Source organism: Protobothrops mucrosquamatus, unplaced genomic scaffold (assembly GCF_001527695.2).
Source record: "Protobothrops mucrosquamatus isolate PMUCROS unplaced genomic scaffold, P.Mucros_1.0 scaffold969, whole genome shotgun sequence".
Classification (NCBI taxonomy): domain Eukaryota; kingdom Metazoa; phylum Chordata; class Lepidosauria; order Squamata; family Viperidae; genus Protobothrops; species Protobothrops mucrosquamatus.
The window spans coordinates 270,121-285,702 of record NW_015387212.1 but is presented as its reverse complement, the minus strand read 5'-3'; the positions used below and the strand labels follow the sequence as shown (position 1 = coordinate 285,702).

The window sequence follows — 15,582 nt, the reverse complement described above, 5'->3', positions numbered from 1 at the left end:
GGAGACCACCAATGGATTTGGAATGCATGAGTATGTATAGATATGTGCTGAGTTTTCGAACTTGCCTTATCTACATTTCTTGGTAAGATACATGGATGAACTCTCCTATTTTCAGTTTTTTGGAAAAACTTCATCTTTACTTCTTAATGAGAATATCCTGTCTCTTTTTGTCTCATTATCTTTATTCCTATTTGTAAATGTGATACTGTAGGCCAGCTGATACATTTCCTACTCATCTTTGCTATACTCAACAAAGAATGACTGAAAGGTGAAGTAAAAATAAATTCTGTTGTATAGAACTTCCATAGAAACAATCAGTCCTCTGTGACATGACAAACCCAATTTATCAACTCAGACAATTTTGCTAAAGTCAACAAGTGAGTGCAGTAAATTAACATCTATATAGACCTTGCAGATAATTGAGACTTGTTATACAGTAGTTCTAGCTTTCAGCCTGTGTACAACCTCTAGCTTTATGCTTTGCTCTATATTTATTCCAGCCAACTCCTGAATCATAGCTTTGAATATCCTTTTGGACAGGTGAACGCTGATCAAATTGTATGCCCATAATCCTTTTATTGATTCATTATCTGAGTCAATAAAAGTTACCACTGGTATTCTTTTTTCCCCTTTCTTCTAATATATTGGCACTGACCTTTTATTTAAAAAAATAGGTGGAAAGAAGACAAAACTGAATATGGTACATGGAATTTAATCTAACTGTAATTTAGAAGCCAGAAATAGATTTGTAGTGTTGAAATAGATTTGTAGTGTTGTTTGCTCGTTATTTTCAAATATGGTAATACAAATTGCCCAAGCAGTTTACTCTGGGTACAAAATAGTGTTTGGATCCTTTAAGCAAAATGATCATGGCCTCTGTTTTGGAGGGCTAGTTTTGCATTAAATTTTTAAAAAGTTTCTTGCTTTGGCATGAAAGGTTTCTCTGTGGAAAAAAAAGGACATGAATGGCTGATTCCTAAAGTCAGCATTGTATTCCCTATACCAACCTAGTCTCTTTTTTTTTTTTTACAATTTTTAATAGCTTCTAATATCACCTAGAAGATGCTAAATACATCTACTAGCAGAAGATACAGAAGCATTCCTCATAAGTATGTAAGGGAAGGATTTGATAGATGGAAAAACATGCCAAATTCAGTCTGAACATCTGGTTGACTATGCAACAAACCATAATAATACATTCATATGCCACCCAACTCCCAATGATTCTGAGCAGTTAATAATAATAATAATAATAATAATAATAATAATAATAATAATAATAATAATAATAAATAAATAAATAAATAAATAAATAAATAAATAAATAAATAAATAAATAAATAAATAAATAAATAAATAAATAAATAATGATATAATGGCTGGAAGCATTTATGTGCACCATTTACACTTTATGTTCCTATAGAAAATTCTTTAAAAATTTACAAGTTAAAGCTACAATTAAACATCAAATCAACACACTATAAAAATTAATAGCCATGAAGTGAATACAAAGCTACCTCCTAGTCTCCAAATAGTTTGGAACAGGGGAAAGAGAAATTATTTAACATATTGGTGAGATAAAAATATGAGAAACATTTGCTCTTAAACAGACATGACCAGAATACCAGTTCCAAACTGGTAGAGAAGAATGGCCTCATCACATCAAAATAGAACAATGCAATCTAGCTTTAACTTGAAAAATAGATTGAAAATGATTTGATGCAGCAAAAATGCTTTGGAGATGTTACTAGTATTACTGGCGTACTAAATATTAAATTGGTTTAAATAATTAGCAGCAACTTGTAAAGTATACCATATGTGAGCTATTGGAAAGTAAAAGCTATTTTTATTTAAAACAAGAAAACTGGGTACACATACATATATAACATTTCAGCTGGATATTTAGCATAAATGGCATGTTATTCTCCATGGTCCCACTTGATTCCATCTAGATAAATTTCTCCAGGAGGCCTCTTGGGTGCACATTTCCATAGACACCAGAGTCCTGCTAATATGAGATGAAAAAGAAGAACCAGGCCTAAGATGATGAAGCAGAAAAAGCTGTCCAAAGTGCTAGAAATAGGTTTGAGATGTGGTGATTCGTCATCGGTTCCACAGTCTGTTGGTCAAAAGAGAAAAAGGTACCAGGTGAATTTGTGGTTGGCCAAGTCAAAAACAAAGAAGCAGAATTTGAAATCCAGTCAAAAGTTACTCAAAGTATTTTGAATTATCATGAGAGAATATACCACTGCTACTTGTTGAACAGGATTAAAACACATGTTACATATATTTCATTACACTGTATGTCATTTCTAATATTTAGATCTGAAAGCTAAGACATTTGGGTCCGATGAACAAAAATAAAAGAATAGTGGGTTTTGTAAAATTCTTGGTGTAGGAGTTATCCACTTGGTGAGATTTCTTTTGTTTGCTGTTTCTTGTTAGGGTGACTCTCCCACTTATTTTGAAGTTTAAGGAATACAGTATTCTGGCTGGGAACAAGCTGCTATAGTCACTATCTTTACATTTACTGATGCACCCTGCCTTGTATCATCATAGCGAAGTCTGAGGAAAAGGAATGGACTATCTACCTCTATTGGTGCCCTATTATTCCAACTACAGCTTCACGGCTTAATTTGAAAGCACCAAATATTAAAACAATTGATTCTTAGTTTAAATAATTAAAATAGCCTAAAAAAACTTGGTAACTTTCAGGTTTTAAAAAGTCTTTTGATGGTAGACTAATCTCCTACGGGTTTTCATTACAGCCAAGATTTGTGTCATTATGCTGAAGTTTCCTCATCCCCTTATTTATGAAATGTTACAGTTTTTCCCCCTTGTATATTGTATTTACTTGCCTTTTGTCTCAGGATCCTTTGCCTCTTCTAACTGGAAGTTTGATGCAGCAAACTTCTTTTTTGCTTTAAATCCATAATTCAAACAAAGATTTGCATTACCCGTGACCAGCTTCTGCACCAAGATAGTTTCAGTTGTGCTAAGGAATAGTAATATGAGAAGGCCAGTGTAGTAATAACCTAAGACGTTATTGGAAGAAGGAAGAAGTTAAAGGCATTATTGATGGGTCCTCTCAGCCTTTGCTTTATGTTAGGTTAGTATCAATATATAAATTCAGATTAGGATGAATGTTAGGGTTAAGGTAAGGGTTCCTTGAGATCTATACTACAGTTAAGTGTGGTGAACAGTAAGAGTTATTTATTTATGAAATTTGTTTGCCGTTCATCTCACTGCAAGGTGACTCTGGACAGCTTATTACAACATCAAAATAAAACCATAAATATCTATATACAAATGTGTATAATCACGGTAAAATCATAATAAAATACAAATTATAAGTAAAATTAAAGAATGGTGAGGAAAGGAGCAGAATGTACAGGGGGAGGAGGTGGGAATGGTATTAGTTGATCAACCATCTCCAGTGTGATACTTCCCCATTGGGGCCCCAATCCAATTGACAGGGCGAGGTCTTCAGGCTCTTGCAGAAGATCAGGAGGGTGGGAGACAATCTCACTTCAGAGGGCAAGATGTTCCAAAGGGCCAGGACCACAGCAGAGAAAGTTCTTCTCCTGGACCCCACCAGTTGGAATTCTTTGACTGACAGGATCCTCAGCATGGGGGTGTGTGGGGCAGGCCTGTCCCATAGGGGTGAGATGGTTCCTCAAATAACCTTGACCCTTGCCATGCAGGGCTTTATAGATAATAATAACTTGACTTGCACCTAGAAGCAAACCAACAGCCAGTGCAGCTGGCAGAACAGGGATATAACATGAGCCATTCTAGGGATCCCAAAGACTGCCCAGGCTGCCACATTCTGCACCAATTGAAGCTTCTCAAGGGCAGCCCCATGGCAAGCACATTGCAGTAGTCCGAGCAGGAGATGACCAGGACTTGAATCACTCCTGAAACTCCTGATACAGGAAAGGCTATAAGTGTCACACAACCCAAAGCTGTGCAAAAGCTCTTCTAGCTGAGACTGCCACCTGCTCTTCAAAGCAGGAGTTTCCCCCAAGTTGCACACCACATTTGTCTGGGGTAGTGACATCCCTTCCAGAACTGAAGATGTCAAAATCCTGGATCTTGACGCTCCATGCACCCATGGCCATTTAGTCTTCCAAGGGTTCAACTGAAGCCTGTTATCCCCAACCCAGGCTCCCACAGCCTCCAGGCATTGTGAGAGGGCAAACGACAGCAACATTTGGCTCACCGGGGATGGAGATAAAAGTTGAATATCATCTGCATACTGATGATACCTCAACCCATGGGGATAGATGATGTCACCCAGCAGCTTCGTGTAGATGTTAAAAAGGAGTGGAGAGAGTACCAATCCCTGTAGCACACCACAGAAAAACGGTCATGGGCTGGGTCTCTTGCTCCCTATTAACACCGATTGGGACCGGCCTTGGATAAAAGAGTCGCAACAGTGCAGGCTGTGCAGCCCAGCCCCAGACCCCACAGTGGGCCAAAAGGATATCATGGTGAACAGTATCGAAGGCTGCTGAGAGGTCAAGGAGAGCAAGGATGATTGCACTGCTTGCATTCTCCTATCGCCAGAAATCTTCAACAAGCGCGAGCAATGCCGTTTCCATCCCATAACCGGGCCTGAATCCTGACTGAAAGGGATCCAGATAATCCATTTCATCCAGGCCCTCCTGAAGCTGCCAAGCAACCACCTTTTTATTACCTTCCCTAAAAAGGTGTTGCTGTTATCATTAATCTTATCTTTAGATGAATCTTTATATTTTCTGGATGTTATTTTAATCTAATTAGATAATTAGATAAAGTGGACAAAACTTTCCATTTGACATATTTGAGTGGATGGTTTTGGCTTGTTACTTGACATCTTTTTTGCTCCTACAACTTACTGAGCAGAGGATTACAGGAAGATGATTCTGGTAGGAAACCAATGAAAGAAGAATAGAAGACTAGATATGCCAGAAGCAAAGTGATCATGTATGACAATCTGTCTTGGAGACGGATGTAGAAGCCACAGAGACACGCTATCTCAACTGCAAGGCTTGGCAATACTGAGGAAAGAAAGACTCGCATTCCTGTATTTTTTAGATTTATCTGAAAAAGAAGCCAGACTCAGGGTAAAAGGAAGAAATAATTCAATTACACCAAAAGTTCATTTGTTGGGCATCGATAAAGCACAGTGCTAAGCCTAAATGTGCTTTGTTTGCTTTGGTTAAACACAGTGTGCGGATTCAGCCACTATGGTTGTAAATCATGGATTATGGTTTTGTATGAAATGAACCCACCCAACTATAGTGTTTCTATTTTTATGAGGTTGGGAGGGAGGGAGACTCCCAAGAAATATTCCCATTGTTATTATCCATTTCAAAGGCAGGTAGAACCTCTATATGCATCATCAGTCCAATCAGCTAGAAAAAAAGACCCTAACTGAGATGCTACCAAGATACTTTAAAAAAATTACAATGTAAGTGATATTCTTACCATGACCACAAAATAAGGCTGTGCCATATTTCTTTGGCTTGTAATGTTCACATTTGTGATGAGATATTCACGCTTTAAATTCAGAATTGCATTTACAATGGAGGTGCTGAATTCCAGCTCACTGACTTGAAAGAATAATTTAAAAGAATTTGAAGAAATCACAATCTTATTCATCATAAGTAAAAAGCTGATACAGTATCTACTAAATCAGTGGTCTGCAACTTTGACAACTTTAAGACTTGTGGACTTCAGCTCCCAGAATTCCTCAGCCAGCATATGCTGGCTGATGAATTCTGGGAGCTGAAGTCCACAAGTCTTAAAGTTGTCAAGGTTGCAGACCCCTGTACTAAGTCAAACTAAATGTATGAGTCAACCATATTAGAAGCCATCTGCGAAAAGAAATGCCATAGAGGAGAAAAGGCCCCAGTGAAGTTAGAATAAGTGGTTATCTTTTAGAAGAGAAGAGTTACTACTACTAGGTACTTAGACTTGGAATTACTACAGCTTAGCAACCAAAGTCTGGTGCCAACTTCTTCCTTAAAAGTTCTCTCTGATGCCTTTTTTTGTCTGGTTTTTTCTTTCTTTCATTAAGAACAGATATATAGATGAGCTGAGCAAGTTCCAAATATTATAGGTGGAACAATTCAACTCTTTCTAGCTATTTTCTTGCCTGAATACAGGTAGTCCTCAACTTACGACCACAATTGAGCCCAGAATTTATGTTGCTAAGTGAGAAATTTGTTAAGTGCGTTTCGGCCCATTTTACAACTTTTCTTGCCACATTTGTTAAGTGAATCACTCCAGTTGTTAAATTAGTAGCACAGTTGTTAAGCAAATCTGGCTTCCCCATTGACTTTGTTTATCAGAAAGTCACAAAAGGGGATCGCATGACCCTGGGACACTGCAGCCGTCATAAATATGAATCGGTTGACAAGCAGCTGAATTTTGATCACGTGATCCTAGGGGTGCTGAAATGGTCATAAGTGTGAAAAACGGTCATAAGTCACTTTTTTCAGTGCCGTTGTAACTTCAAACAATTGCTAAACAAACTGTTGTAAGTCGAGGACTACCTGTATAAACCTTGTGCTCAATATCCTGTCAGTGGAGATTGTGCATAAACAGATAATATGAACTGGACATTTTGTACAGCAGCTCCATGTAATGATGTTGACAGTGTGGCTAAGTGTCAGATGGTTTTCATTCACTGGCTTACATATTCAGATTTTTGCATAAATAAATATTACTTTAACATTGCTTATTAAACTTATACACTTTAATGTGGAAACTGTGCAAATTGACTGATGAATGTTTATCATCCCCTGTTTTTATACTCAGTGGCAATTGGCAATATTAAGCAGGTTATATCATGAATAATCCTATCAATGTTATCCATAGGGGTACATTGGGCCTTCATAACCAGCCATATCGCGTTCACCTAAATCAACAACCATCATCCCTAAAAGCTTTAATTACAACGATGTGCAGTGCCAGCAGAAATAAAACATGCAGTTTGCAAAGGACCTTGCTAAATATATCCAAAATTAATTTAAGAAGAGACCATTCAACTTGAGGTTTGAATGGAATTCTGTACAGTGCATGACAACCAATTTCCTTATGTTATTTATGTATGAAGACTTTTGCCTACCTTTGCTGTTCAGTGAGAAAAAGCTCAAAAAGCACTGGCTGCTATCTAATGGGTAATAGAAGAGGTCAAAGTTGCAGTTGCTGTCAATGCGAAGAGCAAGTTGAAATTCTGTTTTCCCATCACTGTGAAGTATCACATTAGGGGATTCCTCTCTCCATGTTATATCAAACCTTTAATTAAAGAAACATGACAGCAGCAAAAGCTAATGTTGCTTTTCACAATTTTGTGGTCCTCTAAAATGTTAAGAAACATTTTTTTCACTTTCAAATGAGAAAATGTGCACTTATTTTCTCATTAAAATTCTCAAACTTCCATTGTTCATTACAGAAAGGTTGGGAGTATGTGACTTATAGAAACCAGTTTGCTCTAGTGATTAGGGTACCAGACTAGAAATCTGGAGACCAGGAGTTCTAATCCTGCCTTAGTAGTAACTGTGAGAGGGACCTCGGAGTCCTAGTGGACAATCACCTAAATATGAGCCAGCAGTGTACTGCAGCTGCCAAAAAGGCCAACACAGTGCTAGGCTGCATTAACAGAGGGATAGAATCAAGATCACGTGAAGTGTTAATACCACTTTACAATGCCTTGGTAAGGCCACACTTGGAATACTGCATCCAGTTTNGAGAAACTTCCTGACAGTGAGAACAATTAACCAGTGGAACAACCTGCCTCCAGAAGCGGTGAATGCTCCAACACTGGAAGTTTTTAAGAAGAGACTGGACAGCCATTTGTCCGAAATGGTATAGGGTTTCCTGCCTGAGCAGGGGGTTGGACTAGATGACCTTCAAGGTCCCTTCCAACTTTACTATTATTATTATATTCTCTCCTAGCCCAACCAACTTCACAGGATTGTTGCTGTGGGGAAAATAGGAAAAGGAAGGATTATTTTGTGTGTTCATTGCCTTGAGTGATTTATAAAAATAATAAAGACAGGATATAAATAAATAAAATGAAGATCATTTGTACTTTGCCTGTTCTGGCTGATTCTAATACTGAAATCATTGGGAAATCCTAGGGGTAAGCCAAACTGGACAGTTGAAAAAATATAATGAAATAAACCAATGGCAATCTACAGATAGTCCTCAGGTTACAACAGCAGTTGGGACCAGAAACTCTATTGTTAAGCAAAGAGGTCATAAATTGCAGCATTGTGTGACTGTGCCACTTAGATATGGTTATTAAATAAGGATCACATGAGTCATTAAACAAAGAACTCAAATGATCATGACTTATGACTTCCTACCAGCTTCCCCATTGCTTGTGGGAACCTGGCAGGAAACATCAGAAATCTCAAGCAGATGACTGCAGGGACACTACAATGTCCAGAACTCTGAGAAGCCATCATAAGTCCCCCTTGTTCAGCACTGTTATAAAACTGAATCGTCTCTGAACAATTGGTCATAATCTGAGGACTACTTCTACCTTTGTGTTGCTTGCCAGAAAATTATACCCCCTGAATGTATCTGAAGATTCTATGTAACTGAAAGGAGGGTATATTGGTACTGGAATAAGCTCTAAGGTAATTTGGTCATAGCCTGCTCTGTGCATGTTATGTATTTCTCTGCCAAGAATAGTTACAAAGAATTACAAGTTATTTAAATCTTGCATAATCCACTGTTATTTTGAAAAGGGGGAAGCTGTGTTAGTAGGAATTGATACAGAGTGCCTTTCTGATCCAGAGGCATCCCACAGGGCTGTTCAAAATCTTCTTAATACATTTTAATCCTGACAGAGACCTATATAGGAAGCACCATCCTTTATTGCAAATGACAGCTGAGTGGTAATATTGAATAGATTCCTGATTTTAGTCTTCAGGAAACATGTGCCAGATTTGTGCCACTATAGTTGTGTTTTCCTTTATGAGCCATATATGGAGTTTCATGCAATGGAGTCTACTGGCAGATTCAAATGTGAGCTAGATTTAGTCCCAACTAAATCTAACATTCGGTTTTAATAAAGTATAATAAAAATGATTGTGCTCATTACTCTTAGTTTTGCAAATACACTCTAAAGTCCTTTCTTCCCTACACTTAGTTTATTTATTTTGTCTCTCAATGACTCTTGTAAATATGCATTAAAAGTTAGGAGAGAAAGTGAGGATGTATAATATCCTATCCAAATATAAAGGTGAGACTGGATTGGATGAGGTCAACTTTACTAAAACTTTAGACACATGGTTCTTGTGATCAAATGCTTACTATTAGCTGCAGTACCATCAACTGGCTCTTTTACAGGTAGAGTGTTGAAATAGATGTGTCTCATGTCTAAGTCATCCTACTACAGTATATTATTCCAATGTGTCTTATTATGGACACTGTTATTTTAATGCTACTTACGCTTCTTGAACTGTATAGGATGGAGTCCAGACTGAATTCCAAGGCACAGTTATGGTGCTGAAGGGGAATTCCTGCTCATCCCAAGCCAGCCTTTCATTATACCATGACTGAAAGATACATTAAGATAAAATGTTAGTCTTCATTCTCACATTTCCCATTCCCAGCATTGATGATGTTAAAATTTAAGCCTTTTCCAGCTTGGCCACCCTGCAGACATTAGGAAAATGACTTTGTAGCCATTATGTTGAAGTTAGGCCCATGATTAGGATTAAGGTTGAAGGTACGAATGGGAATTAATTTGCATGGGCAATGGGCGCTCCCTTTTCATATTTTAGTAGTTAGCAATGGGTGATGGATGAACAGCCATGGACAATCTTTTCATGGGTGTTAGGATGAAGTTAATGTTAAGAGAAGAAAAAGTTGAGCAGAAGTCTAAATGCATGATAGATATTGCCTAAGAATTTTAGGCAAGCTCAGTTGCCATGGTTACTTCTCCCATTTCCCACGGCTAGTGATTTGTGGACCTAAACTCTGTAATGAATTTTTTGCCCATTTTCTCTGCCCAAAATACAGCTCCCAGAATATCCCAGGGGAAAATAATTTATTATTGAGCCAATTTGTTTTCAGTATACTCTGAAGAAGGAAAGTCACCAGAATTGTTAATACAGTATTAACCTTGTGAACTCTAAAGCTTCCTCCTTCTGTTATATATTCAAGATGGACAGTGATTAATATGTATATGTTACTTATATGTAAAGATGTAGGTCTATACATATGTTGTATATAGTATGTTTAAATGTGTGTTATGTATGAGTACACTTTGACAGCAAGCAACTAAATTTCATTTTTAATGTGTGCCATTGTGCCCACAGTAACAAATGACAATAAAGGTTATCTACACAAGCTGTTTGAAGATGAGATTTTTAAGAAAGTTGACTATCTGACAATTAGATAGGAATGAATTCACCTAGAAATGGATGCTGGAAAAAAATGCATGGAGTGCACCAAAAATAAATAAATAATTTTTAAAAACCATTTAATTCACATTTTCCAGGCTACACTGTCCAGACTACCTAAATCAGAATGTAGTTACTTTTCAAACAATGCATTTTTCTGAATAATGTGATGTAATTTTGGGTTTAAAACTGTACACTGCAGGAAAATGTGCTCTTGGTACTTATTATTAGATACCTATAAAATTTATCCCAAATGATTTGTACATCTTCATTTACTCTTTTCTTTATATCTTACATTCCATCACAATTAGTGATTTGCACATTTATCACGATGCAAGAAAAGAGAAGTAGGATTAGAATGTTCTTATCTTTCGTTCAAAGCACACTTGTAGAACATTTTCAAGTTCATGGTTGCCTGTGGCTTATGAGCACTGTGCCAAGGACTGGACACAAAAAATGACTGATTCCAAAATAAAGAAGTGGGTGGAGGCAGGACAAAAATCTGTTTCACTTTGCATCCACTCCTCATTTAGAAACTATCTAGATTAGCAACCATTTGCAAATGCAGCAATAATGAAAAATAGATTTTGCAACCAATGTGTGCACTTATGATCCAGTTTTGTGTGTTTGACAACAATGTATGCTGTAGTGAAAGCAACACTGGCATAATTGTACTAGAAAACTGTATCTGAATGAGACAGCAGCAACCAGGGATCTTCACAGTGATTCTCTCCCCTCTCAGTCATGAGTTCACTTAGTGACCATTTCACTTAATGAACTAATTGTGAGGATGGAACAGTTGCTAAATGAGGAGTGGGTGTAATCTAAATGAAATTGACATGAATATAGTTTATCATGCATGGTGTAATTTTCCCTTTCTGTCATATTAAAATTAACAATTTGACAGCAACATTTTATGGTTTTTAAACAAACTTTGGATTTTCATGCTGCACACTCTGCTTTAGACCTTCCTTGTATTACTACTATTACTATTACTACGACTACGACAACGACAATGATGATGCCTTGATTACAAAAAAATAAGCATTACCTGATTCAGAACCAGAACAGATGTGATGGTGTATTTCAAGATGTCCTATTGGAAGAATAATTCATGGTCATTTTACTTCCATTTGTTTATACAAACACATTGCATTTTCTTTTGGAAAATCCATAATAAAATGCAAAATGGAATTGAATGGAATGGAACAGAATGGAATGGAATAATTTTCAAAGACTAAGGTTCCAAAAAGGAAAAAAAAGCTATTTTTTTTAAAAAAAATTGTCTAAGGTACTGGGTTGTTCAGATACGATTTTTATTCTGCCAGCAGACGGTCTTATTTATTGACAATGTGTGTGAGCCAGTTCATCGCCTATCTAGCTGCTTCCTTCCCTCAGCACCTGCTCAAAGCAAGAAAAGCCATTTTCCTTTGAAATCAATGAAATTACTGGCATTATTAGGTTTTGGGGAACCTCAGCTGCACTTCTGTAGCTAATATACAGTATGTGTTCAAGTTGTTCATTTATATTTCTTCCAAACATATTCCTTGCCACCAATTCTCACAGGTCATCTCTCACTATGAAAGCAATATTGCAAAATGTAAGGAATACAGGAAGAGAAATGGCATTAACTTATCTCTTTGTAGAGTGGGATGAAGGGCTTATTGTGACTTCACAGCTGAGGGAGCAGAGAAACTCCAGGGAACTGGGTACAAAATGTAAACTCAATACCTACCAGCCAGCTTGAAGGCAGTAAAGCCTTCCATTGATGATTTATTTATGCTCTTTACAAGTTATAATATTGACATCACCAAGTTAATTGGGCTAAGATCAATAAGGTATTACATGGATGAGATTTAGGAAATCAATGAACTATTAATCTCTCATAATGCTTTAGCTGTCAGAGAGAGAGAGAATGAGAGATACAGACACACAGAGACATACACACACAGAGACAGATATACAGAGAGAGGGGGGAGGGAGAGAGAGGGAGAGATGCAGACAAAACACTCTTTAATTCCCCATTAGAACTAGGAGCAATTAAAACCCATAGTAATCTTGCCCCTATTTCTTTTGGAGCAGAGTGCTTAGTTAATGACAATTTACAAACATTTAAATTTTATGATACATACCATATTTAGCACATTGGACATTATCACTGTGATATTCACTAGAAGGGGGCCATTTCCATTTCTGTGGGTCTGATATACAGCATTTGTACCAAATAGTGATTTAAATAGTTTTTCTTCCAAAGAGGCAGAGGAATCTTGCCAGGTTATTTGAATTGAGGCTGCTAGAAGCAAAGCACAAAGTGTCCATTTTAGATCAAAGGTCCACACAGTATACTGCAATTCAAACCAACACCAACAGTTGTGTTGAAACTGAGAAAGACTTTCATCTTTAGTTCTCATTAAATCCCATCTCTAAACCAAGTATGGTGGAGGATGATGGTCACCTTAGTACCTAAATAAAATTCAAGAGTCAGTTTGGTCTAGTGGTTAATGCATCAGGCTAGAAACCAAGATACTGTGAATTCTATTCCTACCTCAGGTATGACAGTCATCTAGATCAGGGGTCCTCAATCCCCAGGCTATGGACCAGTCCCAGTCCAGGGCCTTTTAGGAATCAGGCCGCACAGCTGGAGATGAACCGGGGGCAAGTGAGCGAAACCGAAATCACCCCCCCCCCCGGTCAATGGAAAAATGGTCTACTATGAAACTGATCCCTGGTGCCAAAAGGTTGAGGACTGCTGATCTAGGTAACTTTGGGCCACTCTCTCTCAGCCCAACCTACCACACAGTATTGTTGCTGTGGGGAAAACAGGGAAGAGGGAGGAGAATTAAGTATGACTGCCACCTTGAGTTAATTATAAAATTAAAAAGGCAGTAATAAACAAACATTCTGGTCAACTGCTACAAAGGAGGGTAAGGCATGTGAGTTCTTTCTCTCTACCTTGATTATCAGAATCATCTGTGACATCAAATGAACTATGTTTAGGATCCAGTAGTAGAGGTTTCATTCTCATCAGAGATATTCTTTTTCCCCCCCTTGACCTCATTAATTTTTCATCAAGAGAAAGAATAAATGCTTTTTCCAGTTCTTCAAACCATAAGTAATTGTATGCACAACTTTGAGGTTTCTGTAGAATCTCATCCACATTTCCTTTTGCTTGCATGTAAGGATAGCTATTCTCTAGGCCCAAATGAGATCATTTTATTGTCCATTCCAAGCTTAAATTTTGCAGATGCCTATAAGCTATATAAATGGAAAAGAAATCCAACACCTATTAATCTGAACATATTCTCAAAATAAGGAAAGATATAGCCTACCTAGCAACAGGAAAAGATAGGTCATGTTGATTCTTGCTCCCTTCATTTCTTTTTGCCAGGAGAACAGGCTTTAATGTAATTCCAGATCTTGATGTAAAAATGTTACTGATTTCATTCAGGATTATGAGAATTGTATTCCAGTACACCTTGAAAGCACCAGGTTAGGAATGGATGTTGTAAAATTAGTATGAATTCACAGATCTTTTAGGAAATTTGGGTTATCCTTCTCTATGGCATTCCTAGCATGTAAAGGCATGCTATACATAATAAACATAATAATATGATTATAATATCCATATTATACCCGTATGTGCAATTGGCCTAAGATAATCTTGCAAATTGATTTTTACTGATGGTAGAAAATAAGTATATTGCTAAATGTACTAGTAATATGGAGATTCACAGATTAGTGTTACAATTTATTCTGTTCTTTTTGGTAAGGCGGTGATAATCTAATAATTGCCTTTCTACTAAAAAAGTTTCATTTCATATTACATGACCAGTTTTAAATCTTAAATTAGTAATACAAAATAGTATCTGAAGAAGAATGAAATACTTAAAAAGTATCCAGTAAATCATCAGGAATGCTTATAACAAAAAATAATTTAGCAGTCAAATAAAGCACCTAATAATTAGTTACAAACGTCTGTGAAAAAATTTTAAAAAAAGGAAAGAAAACATGAATAAAACATAGATGTTGTATCAATACATTGGAAAGCACAGCAAACAACCATAGAATTTTCTCTTCTACTTTCTCTATAAAATAAAACTTGAGATATAAACAATCTCATAAGAATATAATGTAATCAAATGCTTAATCTGTTTCAAGCCTTTCTACCCATAGCAAAAGGCACTTCCTAAGTAAATGTGGAAAACATTTCAAATTTGAACCATTTTACATAAAAATACACAGGTATTTTTTAAAATCTATTTTCACATTGCAAAGTACTTTCCCCACACCACCCTCTAGATAGGTATTTGTTATTTATATTTGTTTTTTAGTTATTAACTTCTCATGGACCATCCTTGGGCCCAGTACAACCATCTGTCATTTGGACAGGCTATCAATCAATCAGAATAGAGCTTGAAGGGACCTTGGAGGTCTTCTAGTCCAACCCCCCTGCTCAAGCAGAAGACTCTATACCATTTCAGATAGGTGGCTGTCCAGTCTTTTCTTAAAAACTTCCAGTGAAGCACCCGCAACTTCTGAAGGCAAGCTGTTCCATTGGTTAATTGTTCTCACTGTTAGGAAGTTTCTCCTTAATTTCAGGCCCCTGCACAGCCTTTATGCTCAATTTTTGTAACTTTTTGTTGCCTTGTTATACGGGCAGCAAAAGCTGTCGCATTTTGTACATGTGGAATTTCACACTAGGAGCCACCAAAGATAACTTGGAATCAATATTGACTGACCAACCATACCTGGAAAAGATGCCACTATTCAGTGTGGAGAGATGGGTAGCTAACAGTTGAATGAAGAGACATCGAGAAAATTATCTATATAGTCTGGTAGGAGTGCCCTTTCAAGGGTGGATTCCAAATCTGTCCAATACCCTGGTTGTTTTTTTATACCAACAGCTGCCACATTGATTATTTATTATGAAAAAGACAATGGATGAATCCATGTTTGTTTACTGCAACACCCCCCTCATGATTTGAATTCTCAGCAACACTAACCAAATAAGCCTCAGGTTATTGTTTTTTAAATGATGTCCTATATTTCATTCTCTGTTATTGCTCATATACTGTATATAGGCTATATAAAGAATTCTTTAATTAAAATAACTTGTTTAGTCAAAGCAAAAGGATTCTAGTGAGAAGTAACTGGACCATCAAAATACTTAATC

The 15,582-nt window shown here is 36.9% G+C and overlaps 1 protein-coding gene across 1 annotated transcript; it reads right to left on the bottom strand.

Annotated features, from left to right (window-relative positions):
* Positions 1-1,919: 1,919 nt before the first annotated feature.
* On the bottom strand, positions 1,920-13,428 carry ZACN (zinc activated ion channel). The gene is made up of 9 exons (XM_015819716.1): positions 13,362-13,428; positions 12,542-12,702; positions 11,461-11,505; positions 9,454-9,560; positions 7,118-7,287; positions 5,473-5,597; positions 4,340-4,559; positions 2,859-3,035; positions 1,920-2,119 (listed from the first exon to the last, which is right to left on the bottom strand). The coding sequence occupies exons 1-9, from the start codon at positions 13,426-13,428 to the stop codon at positions 1,920-1,922; spliced, it is 1,272 nt and encodes a 423-aa protein (XP_015675202.1).
* Positions 13,429-15,582: the final 2,154 nt, after the last annotated feature.

Bases quoted from the DNA above. Each gene is read 5' to 3' on its own strand.
- ZACN (XM_015819716.1), bottom strand. From the start codon at position 13,428: ATGAAACCTCTACTACTGGATCCTAAACATAGTTCATTTGATGTCACA. The intron at 12,703-13,361 runs GTAGAGAGAAAG...CTTTGCTTCTAG, and splicing joins AGATGATTCTGATAATCAAG to CAGCCTCAATTCAAATAACC. The intron at 5,598-7,117 runs GTAGGCAAAAGT...TATTCTTTCAAG, and splicing joins TTTCTCACTGAACAGCAAAG to TCAGTGAGCTGGAATTCAGC.